This window comes from Cervus canadensis, chromosome 15 (genome assembly GCF_019320065.1).
Source record: "Cervus canadensis isolate Bull #8, Minnesota chromosome 15, ASM1932006v1, whole genome shotgun sequence".
Taxonomy (NCBI): Eukaryota; Metazoa; Chordata; class Mammalia; order Artiodactyla; family Cervidae; genus Cervus; species Cervus canadensis.
In genome coordinates, this window is record NC_057400.1 from 48,863,478 (window position 1) to 48,879,981 (window position 16,504).

A 16,504-nucleotide genomic window follows, 5' to 3' on the forward strand; every position below is an offset into this window, starting at 1 on the left:
TTTCGGATTGACTGGTTTGATCTCCTTGCAGTCCAAGGGACTCTCAAGAGTCTTCTCCAACACCACAGTTCAAAAGCATCAATTCTTCAGCGTTCAACCTTCTTTATGGTTCAACTCACACATCCATACATGACTACTGGAAAAAACATAGCTTCAACTATACAGACATTTGTTGTCAGAGTAATGTCTCTGCTTTTTAATATGCTGTCTAGTTTTGTCATAGCTTTTCTTCCAAGGAATAAGCGTCTTTTAACTTTGTGGCTGCAGTCACCATCTGCAATGATTTTGGAGCCCAAGAAAATAAAGTCTGTCACTTTTTCCATCGTTTCCCCATCTGTTTTCCATGAAGTGATGGGGCCAGATGCCATGATCTTAGTTGTGTTTTTTTTTTTTTAGAGTTTCTTTTTTTTCTTTTTTATTAATATATTAAATTGGAGGCTAATTACTTTACAATATTGTGGTGGGTTTTGCCATACAACGGCATGGATGAGCCAGAGGTGTACATGTATCCCACCATCCTGAACCCCCCTCCTACTTCCCTCCCCACCCTATTCCTCTAGGTTGTACCAGAGCACCAGCTTGGATGCCTTGCTTCATGCACATGATCTTAGTTTTTACACAGCATTATTGTGACTAGGGGCTTCCCTGGTGGCTCAGACGGTAAAGCATCTACCTGCAATGCAAGAGACCTGGGTTCAATCCCTGGGTAAGGAAGACCTTCTGGAGAAAGAAATGGCAGTCCACTCCAACTGCCATTTGTAGTGGGAAATTCGGTGGACAGAGGAGCCTGGCAGGCCCCAGTCCATTGGGTTGCAAAGAGTCAGACACGACTAAGCAACTAACACACACACATTGTGACAGATAAATACAGCCCTCTTCTAACATCCAACATCAAAGTTTTGTTGCAGATTCAAACACCCTCTGAAAAGCTTAACAAATAGCCAAACTGTAATTCTCCGTATAAATTCAGTCAGGACACCCAGCTTCCTTTACAAGAAATAGCCTGTGGTAGGAAGACTATAGTAAGATGGAGATATTTTAATTTCCCCAGGAGGTCTAAGGGAAAACTAGTTAGCTTGCTGGAAGAGACACACATGAGAAGTATGGGTGTGGGAATGTCCTCCCAACCTCCCAGAGGGCCACAGAGACCACAGTAGCTTGGGGTGACAATATTTCTTGTGGGGATTGGTAAGGGAGGCCAATCTCCCCATGCTGAGCTGAGTTAGGCCTGAACTGAGACAAGTGCAGCAGGAATTGGGGGGAGACCCGGAGCTGCCCCAGGCTCTGGATCCGAGGCACAAGCCAAGCCTGTTTGCCCTCTCTGAGGGCAAGGAAGCCCTCCAGTGGGGCTCTGAGTAACACGTTATTAACCTCAGTTTACAGTCTGTCTTAAGCCTCTTTCAGTATGACGGGTACCTTATCTAATTCTAGCCCTGGATAGCTAGGACTCCATGTTGTAACCTCCAGTGATAATCTTCCTTGGCAGAAGCTCAGGGTAGAACGTTGTTAAGTGTGTGGATGGCGGTCCCTAAGGCCCCCTTCTCTCTACTCAGATTACAGAGCAGTCCCCAGTCATTTTGGCACCAGAGACCAATTTCACGGAAGACAATTTTTCCGCAAACCAGGGGTGGGAAGGAATGGTTTGGGGATGATTCAAATGTATTAGATTTATTGCACTGTATTTATCTCTTGTCACACTGTGTGGCAATCTATTTCTAATCTAATGCTGCCGCCGATCTGACAGGAGGTACTGGTCCACGTCCCAGAGGTTAGGGGCTCCTGGGTTGCAGGGAAGGTCATCTGCCCTTTTTGTCTCTGCCTCTGCATGTGTTATTTCTGCTATGCTGTGCTTAGCTGTTCAGTCATGTCCAATTCTTTGTGAACCCATGGACTGTAGCCCGACAGGCTCCTCAAAAAAGTCCATAGGGATTCTCCAAGCAAGAATACTGGAGTGGGTTGCCATGCCCTCCTCCTGGGATCTTCCCTTCGGTCCCCCTTCAATATCTTCCCAACCCAGGGATCGAACACAGGTCTCCCACATTGCAGGCGGGTTTTTTACATTCTCAGCCACCGGGGAAGCCCAAGGATACTGTGTATAGGGTTTGCAAACCATGGGCAGATAAGTGGAGTCTGGGAAGACCCAGAGGAATCGGATGGAGAGGGAGGTGGGAGGGGGGATCGGGATGGGGAATACATGTAACTCCATGGCTGATTCATGTCAATGTATGACAAAACCCACTGCAATGTTGTGAAGTAATTAGCCTCCAACTAATTAAAAAAAAAAAAAATAAGTGGAGTCTGAGTCACGTGGGCAGCTCTGAAGTGTTCCACTGGGCTGTATGCATGGGACTCCTTCCAGGCTGTGGACCTGCATTTACCCGTTCACCGGTCAGAGCAAAGCTACCCACAGACCGGCTGTTACAGGCCATTAGCTGGAAATCTCAGGATTGACCACAGGCCACAGGTGCAGAGAAAACAATTAAAAAATTAGTTGCTAATGGCTGATTTCTGGTTTGGTTTATCCTTTTGAGTGATTAAAAAAAAAATAAGGGTGAACATAGAAAAATCCTTCTTAACTTGATAGTTTAGCCTCTTGGTTCTCTTGGGGTAGTAGTGAGGGCATTGAGTTAGGCACTTGAGATGGTTACTACATGCCTGCTCCCTCATAAGCTTTTCTGGACATTTTCCACTACAGTCATGGTTATATAGCATGCGTGGGTGCGTGCTAAGTTGCTTCAGTCTTGTCTGACCCTTCGCAACCCTCTGGACTATAGCCCACCGGGCTCCTCTGTTCATAGAATTCTCCAGGCAAGAATACTGGAGTGGGTTGCCATGCCCTCCTCCTCCTCCAGGGGATCTTCCGACCCAGAGATTGAACCTGAGTCTCTTACATCTCCTGCATTGGCAGGCAGGCTCTTTACCACTAGCGCCACCTGGGAAGCCCTGGTTATATAGGGATGGTCTTAATTGATACCTTGGCCTTGGTGGTTTGGGGCAGAGGGATATTGACTTGATGTGTGAGAGGTAGGTAAGGGAGGTGATTGCGGGTCTGGCTCTGGATTGGTTGTATTCCATGTCAAAACCATGCTTACAAGTTGGTTGTTTGCTGTCTGTCTCAAGGAATTAGCTAATCCTGGAAGGGGCAATCCTTCCTCGTCAACCCCAAAGGCCCCAGTGTGTCAAAGCATCAGAAAACAGATAGTAAAAAAAACAGTGAATACAGCAAGCTTAGAGAATCTCTCTACTACCAGCCTTGAGTGACTGAATCACCAGGAACACTTTTTAATCTCTGGGCTGTCTTTCAAGGCCATGCAGTTCACGACTCAGTATTCTGACCCCTAACTATTTACAGAAATCATTCTCACCATCTCACTCCAGCGCTCTTGACCCGGAGCCATTCTTTGCTTTTTCAGAAAGCAAATGGGATTAAAGTCCAGGGCTGGGACTTCCTTCTTGGAGTGTTTGACAAGGACTGACGTACTCTAGGCCCTTTGAATCCCGGAAGTCCAGGACACACCCAGCCTTGGGTGCAGCATCCTGAATGCCGGAGCGAAGGTAAAAGGACTGAAGCAAACAGCATTTCACCATGAGGGACCCACTGACAGACTCTTCGGTGAGTAGCTGTGTGTGGTTTGTGTGCCTGCGTGTGAGAGGCGGCTGAGGAGTAGATTTATATACTAATGGATTTGAACTTAAGAAATTTGAGACGCTCAGAAGCCAAACATGTTTGGATATTGGCACTGGAACAAAAGTCTGTGGTTGTTCTTTGGTTTAATTTGAAACAGAGCTCTTTCTAGCAAATGACAGGGCAGGTAATCGTCATATTTTATTTTCCTATTCTTGGAAAAACTTTGAGAGGGTATAACATTATATTTACATGCAGATGGTGGTTGTTCGGAAAACATACCAGCGGTGCCAATATAGGACATAGCATGGACGCACAAACGTGCAGAATATCTGCAGCCAGTTTGGGGCCCTGGGAATTAAGTCGGGTGCAAGGGTTTTGCGTATTTTCCCCTTTCATGTAGAGTCCAGAACTGCAAGTTCCGAAGGAGGAAGTACAGGCTGCACTCTGTCCAGCCTGTGGTAGTCCTTGGACATGTTTACTGACTTGTATGTTACAATCCTGGGAGCATTAATAAAAACAGAAAGTTGGTCAAAAGTGCAGAGACATTGTGAGGTTGTTAGCCACAAGAGCAGAGATGTAATTTAGGAAATGAGAAGCAATTAAAACAAAGGGTCGGGGGGAGGAAATAAAGTAATCAAGGATTGTCATTGTGTTGTCCCAAGAAATGATGCCAAAAAGCTAAAACTGGTGACATCAGAAGCAAGGGACTGCATTCATCCTTCAAGTATTTTATTTAAAAACAAAAAAAGGTGGAGAAGCAGATCAACAGGGGCTGTAATAAAACCCTAAAGAAAAAGATCAACAGAGAATTATTGGTTTCATTTGTGTTTATTCAATGGATGTGGAAAGTATAGGCTTAGTGAAGATGAAACTGTAACTGTCATCCCACCAAATGAGTCAGGAATCAGACGTGCTAAATAAGATAAAGTCATAGCAGCTAGTAATTGTAATAATGAGAACGTAGTAACAGGCTCTGCCTACTTTTACTTTTTAAAATATAATAGTAATATGTGTATTACTATTGTATGTTACTATGTGTATTATGTGTATTACTATGTATTATTATTACTATGTATGTATTATTATGTGTATTACTATGTGTAATATGTGTATTACTATTTGTAAAAAAAATCCAACAATATGGTTGCATTCAGATTTTAAGAGTGAAACCTCTTCCCTTAGATTTCCTCCAGCCATCTTTTCACTTTTTGGTAAGCACAGATCACTTTTCCAAAAGTCTTTTATCATTTATGTATTTGTTATTTGCTTATTTTTCACTCGTTGCATTTGCTCCTTTACTAAAATGTTAACTCCTCTCCTTTCTCCCCTTTGATACTTTGGTGATGTTTTTGCATGGGGTGGGTGAATGGATGGGGGGATGCAATAAGTGGAGGCAAAAACTTGGCATTGATGATCACTAAAGGAGAAAGTCAAGAATATGAGAAGAGTGAGATAGTGGAGAGGAAAGCCAGGATAAGTTGAAAAAAAAAACTAATAGCGTAACATTCCTTTCCAAGGCTGACTCTAGATCCAGAACTAGGAGAAACGTTTCCTTTGAGCAGCTCCCAAGACAACTCGTCACCATATTTCTATGTCAGCTTAATTCTCCCTCCCTGACAAGCTCAGGTCCTTTTCCCTACACTGGACCATTGCCCCAAGGACTCTTGTCCTTGTCTCCAAACTTGAAGGCTGTCTCTGTAGGCTCAGTGCCACCAATCGTAGTCTGGGAGTCGAGAGTGGGAGGATATTCCTTCAGCCAGGGTTTCTGACCCCTCTAAAGTCAAGAAATCTTTATTTGTAACTGTTTCATCTCCATCAAGCATTGGAGTTGATTTCCTGGTGCAGTCCTGGCTTGTGCTTGGGGAACAATGCTGTGTGAAGATGAGCCTGCAATTTGGGAACAGAATAAGACAACAGAGTGGACTGCAAAAGATTGCTTTGTGAAACACGGAGTTTCGTGGAGAAACCAAAATGAGTCCAAAGTTTTAACCACCTGTAAAATATCCCATTTCATGTGTCCCTGAGGTTGCAGAGGGCACAATTAATTCATAAAGGCTTCCTGAGTCCCCTTTGCTGTTCATCTGAAACTATCACATTGTTAATCAGCTATACCCCAAAACAAAATAAAAAGTTTAAAAAATAGTTAAGAGGTTAGTTATATAAAATATTATAATATCTTGAACTTGGGGAAAGAGTAGGTGCCAATTAGGGCATTGTGTTGTACCAATATTCCTACATTAAAAAGAATTCATAAAGGTGTAGCTTAGCTACAGTTCTGAACTTGGTCTACCCCAGTAGATCCATATATGGAAATCAGTGGGTTGAGTGAACCTTCAATGGGAAAAAACATGACCTCTTTATTTGTGTTAGTTTCTAACTGTAACTAAGAATTTCCCCCCAATTTTGAATGTAAGTAGCAAACCCTAATACAACAGCAGTGTCTGTGACCTTGTGACTAATGAAAATCACTTATATTTTTATATAGCATTAGAGTTGGTTACAGGTATCTAGAAATACCTTTTACACACACTCAGTGTGACTTAAAATTTTGAGTAGTTTTGAAGACCTGTTATTTAGTATGTTAGTTAAAGAGCACACAAAATATCCTGATTTTAAATTACGTTTTATAAAACATATATCAATATAGTTTTCTTTATAATCCTATTATTTTTATGAGTTTGAAAATATTTTTGTGAGTAAAATAGGTTTCACTACTCTGCAAAAAAAATTTATAAACCTCTTCTTTTAGGTCATGCTCCAGTGAACAAAATAGGCTGATAGCTGGGCCATTCTACCTCACAGATCCGGGTTAGTGTCTATACTCAAATTATCAGTCACTAGGGTAGCACACACATTGCTTGAGTGTAGGGCTTTTACCTAATCTTGAGACTGTCAGAATTTATTTGAAGGAGATTTTTTTAAAGTCCTGTTTTTGAAAAAGAAAAGAATTGGCTCTGGACCTTGAGGCTTTAATGACTGTGAGCTTAGCTTCTAAACCTAAAAATATGCCAAGGGAAATCATTTTCAAATCCATGTGTAAAGAAACAGACTGGATCAAATTATCTTCAAATGAATAATCTAATCATTAAAAAAAAAAAATAACACCTTCCTAAGAAACAATGCCGAAGAAATCAAGCGCAAATAATAAGCTATAGCCAAGGTTTTGCTCTTAGTCACTCCTTCACTATCCAGGAAGGGACTGTCAAAGCAGGCTTTCTTGGGTCCACATAGTCAGCCTCTTGGGGCCACACAGTCAGCTGTTGAAACAGTCCTGTGGGTTCAGATGCCAACTTGAGCTTCCCATTTCAGTGGTCCAGCCTGGGCTGTGGGATGTTGACTCGCACTATGTTAATTGGCACAAATACAGAGGATGACAGGGAGATGGTCCATGGCTCCTGCGGGATTCTGGGACACTACAGAGATAAGGAGGCAGCTTGAATCTGGGGTGGTTGTCCCTGCCCCACACCATCAAGGAGACATATGATGTGCCAGTTCACATTTTGTGGGCCTCTGTTTCCTCATCTGTAAAGTAATAAGAGGAAAGGATGAAGTAGATTATGTTCTTTAATGTTCTGTATGTTACAATCTATGACAGCCTGCCAGGGAGATTCCAAATATTACCCAGATGCCTGATAAATACAAGAAATCCCCTAGTTTAGAGGATATTACATCACATGAAATCAATAGCACATGAAATCAAAGCCAAGGTCAAGAGATTTCATCCTCCCAAAGCAGGGTGCCTGGCAGATGAAAGGCATTGAACAAAAGCTTATTTAATTAAATTTAAGTAGAACATCAGGTTTGTTTAACACTATGTGGACCACATAGTGATCCCTCCCCCACCAAAAAAAAAAAAAACCCAGAAATTTTCATACTGGCACTTAGAATAAAGTGAATTTTTCTAGAATAGCTGAATTTTACCTTCTTAATCATTCAAAACATGGAAAGTTAGAAGGAACAGCTAGGCCAAGGTGGATATAGAGCATTTTCATTTTCATTTTTCATCTGTCTAATCATTTCATGTGCCATTTGCCTAGATTACTAAGTTTTTTTGTAATGATAATATTTATCCAACAGAATTTGCTTATAAGCACTGGGCAGAAACACTTTCTTACTGTCAGAATGGGAAATGTCTGTGTACATCAGCAGTCTACCTAAAGGGATTTTTAGGGTCTCAGAAAGATCCCACTTATTTCTCTACCAGTCTGAAATCCCTTTTTCAGGAAAAAATCTTTTTTCCCAGTAATTAATGACCCCAGGGAAAAGCAGCCTGTTAGTGCAATAAATTCATAGGAAGATGTAAGATCAACAGTAGGTTCTTTCTTGGAATGAATATTTGGTAAGGGGTAGGATATTCAAAAGCTCAGTAGGTGGGAAAAGAACATGAAAAAATGATCTTCCACATTCCTCTGAGTAGAGCAAACTCTTCTGCACCCGTTGATGGCATTGAGGAGCCGTCTGCACTGCTCATGATACTGAAAGGTAATGCCACTCTGAATTCACTCAGCGTGGTTATCTGCACGTGTGCATGCTATGCTGCTTCCTTCTTGTCTGACTCTTTGTGACCCTGTGGATTGTGGCCTGCCAGGCTCCTCTGTCCGTGGGATTCTCCAGGCAGGAATACTGGAGTGGGTTGCCATGCCTGTGTCCTAGTGTGATATACTGACTGTGCTGTGCTATGCTTAGTCGCTCAGCCTTGTCTGACTCTTTGTGACCCCACGGACTATAGCCTGCCAGGTTCCTCTGTCCATGGGATACTCAAGGCAAGAATACTGGAGTGGGTTGCCATGCCCTCCTCCAGGGGAGTCTCCCCCACTCAGGGATTGAACTCAGGTCTCCCGCATTGCAGATGAATTCTTTACCAGCTGAGCTACTGAGGAAGCATGATTATGCTGACTACCTGTTTATAAAACATATTTATTTCTGATGGATTCTCTAATTGGTTTGCTCCCCTAACATTTCTAATAACAGTTCTGTCCCTAATTAATGAAGCTATCTTGCTGTTTGGGCCTTAACTATAAAATAAGAGGATTGAACTTTAGTAGTTTCCAAACTGTGGTCCATGGAATCCCTTCAGAGACCCCTCTGATGGGTGAGACAGGGTGGGGAGGAGAGATGGGAGAGGAGAGGGAAAGCCAAAGCCAAGGTCAAGAGATTTCATCTCCCAAAGCAGAGAAGGTCCCAAGATTTTCTGCTTACATACGCACCCTACCCCCTACACTCTCACACACACACACACATGCTGGATGAGATTGTCTCTGGGATCTGCTTTGATGTTTATGCAAGTCTGCTTTCCACAGCTTTTATCTTCAAGTCTGAATAGATAGTACAAGATGAAAAGTACAGAATCAATGATTCTAAAGAAGTGGTTATGCTGAAATAATGAAGGTATTCTTAGCAACTTTTTTATTTGTTGATGTCACCTTTATCTCAGTCTGTTTATCTCAGTTTATTGGGGAGTGTCCAGTACATTGTATGTAGAGTTAAAGATTCTCCCCATTGCTGTAACAAGCAGAACATCTCATTTTTATTTGATCATTGAGTTAGCAACAATGTAATGTATTGAAGCATTTCCTGACTTGTGTGTATCTGCACACTGGTTTGGGGGATGGGTTACAGGTAGGGTATAGCTGGGGGGTTGAGCTCAATGGCCAGTTGCCTCTGCCTTAAACAACTTTATCCATTTATCACATTGTTCCAGGACAGATAACATTTTCTACAGATACCATGATGTGAAAAAAGGAAGTACTAGCCTACTAAATGACAGGGAATCTTCCAAAATCTAAAACCGGGACGCCCAGGGGCAATTGAAGCCATAAGATATGATTGATTTGAGCAGACTCTTATTTAAAATAGATAACTATGAATGCAATACAGAAAAAGAGACACAGAAATACAGAACAGACTTTTGAACTCTGTGGGAGAATGTGAGGGTGGGATATTTCAAAAGAACAGCATGTATACTATCTATGGTGAAACAGATCACCAGCCCAGGTGGGATGCATGAGACAAGTGCTCGGGCCTGGTGCACTGGGAAGACCCAGAGGAATCGGGTGGAGAGGGAGGTGGGAGGGGGGATCGGGATGGGGAATACGTGTAAATCTATGGCTGATTCATATCAATGTATGACAAAACCCACTGAAATGTTGTGAAGTAATTAGCCTCCAACTAATAAAAAAAAAAAAAGAAATACAAATAAAAATAATAATAATAAAATAGATAACTATAAATGCCTTTGAGAAAGGCAGGCGGTCTCCATGCTGCCAGAGCTCACCCACTCTACACTAAAAGCAGTTGAGTTTTGAATCATTGGTTTATAAACTTTCAGGGTTGTCTGACTTCCTAGAACTAGTCTTCTGGAGATAATTTTTAAAAATTAATTAATTTATTTTAATTGGAAATAATTACTTTACAATATTATGGTGGTTTTTGCCATACACCAACATGACTCGGCCCCAGGTATACATGTGTCCCCCCCACCCTAAACCCCCCTCTCCGCCTCCCTCCCCACCCTCTCTCTCTGGGTTGTCCCTGAGCACAGGCTTTTGGGACTTGTATCCCAAGCAGGAAGCAGCCCTGCTTCATGATTCAAACTTGCACTGATCATCTATTTTACATATGGGAATGTACATGTTTCAATGCTGTTCTCTGGAGATAGTATTTTTTAAATGTGTCTTGGAGAGTTTTGATGCCTTGATAAGTTCAGGAAATGCAATAGTCCCAGGACAGGGAAAAATTCTCAACTGGTTCTGCTCATTCCCACTTCCACTAGGGACAAGGTTTCTCCTCCTGGCCCCATCCTCCCACATGGTGTCTGAGGCACCTGATTCTTCCCCCAGGACTTTGGTTGCAAGTCGTCTCTTCTGGTGATGGTGGGTTGCGGGGGTCCATGCCCTCAGACAGCTCATCACAGAGACCCTTCCCTCCACTCCTAGTTCTCCAGGCAGGAGTTTCTTCTCCTCCCTTCTGCTCTGAAGGCTCCAGATCCTTCCATCTGGCTCTCTGCTTTGTCTCCTCCTTGTTGTTGTTCTGTCACTAAGCCCTGTCCGACTCTTTGTGACCTCCTGGGCTGCAGCACTCCATCCCCATTCTCCACTATCTCCTGGAGTTGGCTCAAATTCATGTCCGTTGAGTCAATGATGCCGTCTAACCATCTCATCTTCTGCCACTGCCTTCTCCTTTTGCTTTCAGTCTTTCCCAGCATTAGGGTCTTGAGTCAGCTCTTTGCATCAGATGGCAAAGTATTGGACCTTATAGTGTTTAGGAGCAGAAAAACTCACTTTGCAAGCAGGCGTCCAAATCTTTCTCCGCTGCACATGGCCCCCTGATGTTTTTGTTGAGTCTTTATTTCTGCTTTGGTGTAAGCTAGAGAGAGAAACAGGATGCTATTTCAAAAGATACTGCTTAATACTGTGCAATACTGTGAGATATTTCTAAATAAACAAGAATGCTACAGGACCGATAAAAAAAATCATAAAATTTTATTGAACATGAAATAAGATTTGAACTAATGAAAAGACTTACTGTGCCCTTGGATGGGAAGTCTAAATACCATAAAAAAGTTAATTTCCTCAAATTGAGATATATAGATGTAATACAATTCCAATTAAGATCTCAGTGGGGATTTTTAAAAATTGTAATTAGATAAATGTTCATAGGGAAGAATAAATGCATAAGAATAGTCAAAGAAATTATGAAAGGGAAAGAAAATGTTGCTTAAAAAGAGCAGAAACAGGGAGTTCTCTGGTGGTCTAGTGGTTAGGATTCCAGGCTTTCATTGTGTAGCCTAGGTTCAAGCTCTGGTCAGGGAACTGAGATCCCACAGGCAGCTCGGTTTGGTCAAAAAAAAGAAAGAAAGAAAGAAAGAAAATATTACAATATTACAATGTTGAAAAAAGAGCAGAAAAGTGTTGTTATCTCTGTAACTTAGGTAGCAAGAATATAAAGGGATATCATAATTAGTGTATGTATTATTATTATTTTTGAAACATAATAATGTTTCATAATTTAAAACAAAATGTCTGGTGCTCTGTGATGACCTGGAGGGATGGGATTGGGAGAGGCAAGGGAGGGAGGAGATACATATATAATTATGGCTAATTCATAACTATATGGCTGTATGGCAGAAACCAACGCAACGTTGTAAAAACAAACAAAAAATAGACAAATCACTTGTAGATGTTAAAAAAAAACTCTGATTTAGAACGATATTTAGCTATATATTTTAGAAATGCAAAATAAGAGTGGCTTTGAAAAAGAAAGCCTATCGTTACAGTCCTCCCATACACAAAATATGTCCCTAACTAGAGAGTTAGGGCTCAGGTAGAGGCCCCCAGGATCCAGGCTCTCTCTCTTTCTGACCTAAAATCTTAGCATGTGGCATCCACCCTCAAGATCACCTTATGGCACAACTGTCATTTTAATTCCCAGTTTCAGGAAAGAGGAGGAAGGAATTTTCACTGAAACCTAACATGAACTTTCACCCATCCCCCTTTGGGACGCATTTAATTGCATGGCTACACCCAAGGGTGAGAGAGACTGAGAAATGACTTTATTCCAAGGGCATGTGCCTGCTTAACATTTTTCTGTTTTATTTTCACGACACCTAGTTATGTTTTATTGGATGTTATTCAGTGTTACGGGAAGGAAATAAAAGGCTTAAGGGAGAATTTAGTGAAAATGTTTGGGTCACAAAAGCTAAGCAATTTTAAAGTGTTTACCAAACTCTGCCATTGTACTTGGAAGGGGAAGAAGAGGCCTGAGAGTATCATGTCATTCATAGATAACAATTTACATTTATGAAAATAAAAATGAGAAATCTTGGTTGCCAAACTGTGCTTTTACTCTCATGCTTCAGAGGAGAATCATTTATTTTTTTCTTTGCAAACTTTAAACTTTATTTTGTATGGAGGTATAACCAATTGGCTTCACAGATGGCTCAGTGTCAAAGAATCCACCTGCCAATGCAGAAGACATAGGAGCTGTGGGTTCAATCCCTGGGTCAGGAAGAACCCCTGGAGAAGGGAATGGCTATACGCTCCAGTCTTCTTGCCTGGAAAATCCCATGGACAGAGGAGCCTGGAGGGCTACAGTCCATAGGGTTGCAAAGAGTTGGACACAACTGAGCACATATAGCCTATCAATGTTGTAGTTTCAGGTGAACGGCAAGGGAACTCAGCCATACATAAACCTGCATCCATTCCCTCCCCAAACCCTCTCCCATCCAAGCTGGCATATAACATTGAGTAGAGTTCCATGTGCTATACAATAGTTCCTTGTTGGTTATCCATTTTGAAAACAGCAGTGACCTGCCCAAACTCCCTAACTATCCCCTCCCCCGAGCAACCATAAATTCATTTTTGAAGCCTGTGAGTCTCTTTCTGCTTTGTAAGTAAGTTCATGTGAGAGAGTCATTTCTTCATAATGAAGTCTACACCCAAGTGTGTTTTGCTTGCTTGGACAGTAGTTTAAAATTTTGTGAATTGTTTGCTGCAATTTAAAAAAAAAAAAATATTTTTCAGATCCCAATCCTCATTTCAGCTTTTTTGGACAAGAAAGCTGGTCTGTGGTCCAGAGTTGTTGTGGCAGCTATCCCTCCAGCTCACTGTCCCCAGCCTGCTCCTCCCTTATGCAGGTGTCTGATGGTGCTGTAAACCCGTGATTTTGCAAACCTTGCTTTAGGAGTCAACAATGTCCTTCGAAAGAGCTTTGCACTCTGACCCTATCCTTGTGTTCTGGGCAGTTTCAGTGAAGCTGTTTTTTCCTATTGTGCATCTACCAGATCCTGTGGTGGCTTTCTCTGTTAAATTCAGGGGAAAGTTAAACTACTGCATAAAGATCAAAGGATTTGGTATAATCTTATAGTATATAAGATTATGTTTCTACATCCTAGGTGTTGGTTGGTTCCACTCCTGAAGGTAGGGGCCTGTTTTGGTCCTTTCTCTTGGTTTTTCTTCCTCTGTGCCCTATGTCCTATTTGCCAGTCTACCAGCCCCTTACTCCAGGTACTGGTTGACAGCTGAGAAGTTATCTTGCCGTGAAGATTCCTGTATGGAAACATGGTTGCCCCATAGTAGGTTTTCAGGAAGTCTGAGCTTCCTGCTCTTTCTCCTTCTCAGCAGGGTGACCAGCAGCGTGCCCATGACATCTGAGGTCAGGAAGGGGCTGACTCATTGTATCAGCAAAGAGTCACTGCATGACACTCAGTCTACACAGAATTTGCATCCTCCTGGGTGCAATCTCATTTTGAAAAATGAAATGGGCCATCCCATCTCCCAGATGGAAACACTGAGATGATGTGTTTGGACTTGATCACCTCTCTCACCCACTCTGTGTCAGGAAAGCAGCAGAACCAACTGACACCCACTCCCTCTGGGCAATCGTCATCTATGTCTATCCTCAGAAATACAATGTTCAGAAGAACATTGTGAATTTTGAGGCATATGACAAAAATCTTTCGATTGGAATATTTTTGTCTTCAACTAAATTCATATATAGATACATTGATAAAGGTTTATTTATAAATGTATGAAGGTTTGGTTCAACCAAAATGTTCAGCTCATTATCATAACATTCTTATTACTAAAGTTCAATGAGATATAGAGGGGACTAGGAGAAATTTTATTAACAAACTATTCACTTACATTTTCTATCACAGTCAAGAAAGACTCACTTTAATGGTTCAGGGTTTGTCATGAGGTCCAGAAATATTATACTGGAATTTGTGGGGGAGACACAACTTGAATCTTCAGTGTATTTCAGGATGTAGTTTTAGCTTTCCTGGGACTAAGAAGAGTGACAGGAATCCAACTTCACCCACTGATGAAAAGTTTGCATTTGACCTAGGAAGAAACAGATAGACCAGCTCTATTTTTTGAAAAGTTCTCCAGGGTCTTTCACATCCAGACAGAAGAGACTTCCTCTTTATTTTTAAGAACTCATCAAAGTGTACATTCTGCAGCTGCAGGATCATTTACGATGACAGCCCTCATCACAGCAGCATTCTGAATTTACAGGAGTTCAGTCTTTAGGAGTGCTCCTAACCCTTCTGTACACCTTTTCTGTTTCAGTATAATAAAGTATATAAGAACCTGAAGGAGTTTTCTCAAAATGGAGAAGATTTCTGCAAGCAGATCACATCCATTCTTCAGCAAAGGTACAAAATGCATGTTTGCACGGAGCAGTTTTTCCTCTTTAGTTGCAGCCAGCGACTTGACTGGAGGAGTGATTACAAGCTGTCCTACTTTCCAGAACGCAGTGTTATATTTTGGTACTTGAGAAATCGGTTTGAAGAGTGATTCTTCGCTATTGCACATTTATCACTGGGGTACCATAAAAATCAGGAAACAACAGGAAGTAATTCTGCTTGGGAAAGCTCAGTCAAGTCCCTCTGATTATCACCCTCTCCTGGGGCCCACCATTGTGCCTGACGTATACTCCCATTACTGTGCTCTTCACACTGATGGCAATTATTCGTCTGCTTTTCTGTCTCGCTGGCAAGGGCAGTGGCTGTGCCTTACTCATCTTTGTATGCTGAGCTCTCAGAGTCTGGCCTTTTGACTTCTTCAGTAAGTGTCTGTTGAGTGAGTACATGGATGAATAAAGAGTCACCATTTTCAGTATCATCTTCTCTTAATACTAGATATGATCATGTGTAAAGGTCTTCCCTGTGCTGAAATGAACACACTTAACTCAGTCAAGAAATTACAAAAATTCCTGCTTAAAATTAGAGTCCCCGAGGATTTAATTGGGCCTACAGGGTGCTTAGGCCATTTCTCTACATGTAGACAGTTCTATAATAAACAACTCCAAAGAGACCTTCAAAAGAGATTGGTTATTCTTTCAAGGGAACCCATTTCAAGTTTAAAATACTGTATGTGTGCCATAAGAGCAAAGATGCCTGAGTTAATTGCATCCTGTGTTAGTAGGTCAAGAGCAAGGGAGAACATTCACTGGTCCTGATAAAGAACACAGCTTTATCAGGACCAGTGAATGAGGCCAAGGAAAGATACAGAAGAGTTCAAACATGCTTTTATAAAGAAGTAAGCAGGTTTGAAAAGACCCTGATGCTGGGAAAGATTGAGGGCAGGAGGAGAAGGGGACGACAGAGGATGAGATGGTTGGATGGCATCACCAACTCAATGGACATGGGTTTGGATAGACTCCAGGAATTGGTGATGGACAGGGAGGCCTGGCGTGCTGAGGTTCACGGGGTCGCAAAGAGTCGGACACGACTGAGCGACTGAACTGAACTGAACCAGGTTTGTCAAATGGAGTCAAAAAGAAAACAAGTTTAAACAAGTTATTTCTCTCTTAATAGCCAAATTGCTTTAATTCTATGAAAAGAAGAAAGAGGACCAATCTTGGAGGGATTTTTTTTTTCTATAAGAAAAATATTTTTTATCCGTCTCAAAGGAAACTATGTAAAATAAGACCAGTTAACTATTATACAAGTTCAACCTATTACCTAAATTAGAAAACATCTCCCTCCTGCAGATCAAGAAGAATCTGTACACAGAATAACCATACAAGTGACCTGGGTTACAGTAAGCTGAACCTTGATTATTTGGTGTCTACAGGTTCAAAACTAGTGCCTGGTAGAGAGCTATAAAGATAGACGGTCGATGATGGCTAATGCCTGGTAAACAAACTCAACAAATAACTGAATAAATTTAAGAGAATTATTTCTCTAAAATGGCCCTCTTCTTTCTTCATTGCCTAGGTAACTCTGCATCCCTGCCTTGCCACAGACACACCTACTTTGCATACAGTCAGAACCTTCCTTTCTTACCTGTGTCTCTCTTGAAGTTGCTTCCTCAGGCTTCCATCTGCCCTAGACCTATTCACGTGCAAACTTTCCCACATGTTCCAGAATGG

The 16,504-nt window shown here is 41.7% G+C and overlaps 1 protein-coding gene across 4 annotated transcripts in view; it reads left to right on the plus strand.

Moving 5' to 3' along the window:
• The first annotated feature begins 3,368 nt into the window (after positions 1 to 3,368).
• The window catches only part of NOSTRIN (nitric oxide synthase trafficking), a 62,618-nt gene continuing 49,482 nt past the window's right edge, over positions 3,369 to 16,504 (plus strand). The window contains exons 1-2 of one of the 4 annotated variants that reach the window (XM_043487834.1): positions 3,369 to 3,613; positions 14,698 to 14,783. In XM_043487834.1, the coding sequence (XP_043343769.1) occupies positions 3,587 to 3,613; positions 14,698 to 14,783 (113 nt within the window). In that variant the 5' untranslated portion in view covers positions 3,369 to 3,586. The remainder of the gene's footprint in view (positions 3,614 to 14,697; positions 14,784 to 16,504) is intronic. The other 3 variants (XM_043487837.1, XM_043487833.1, XM_043487835.1) reach the window with 3 other exon arrangements.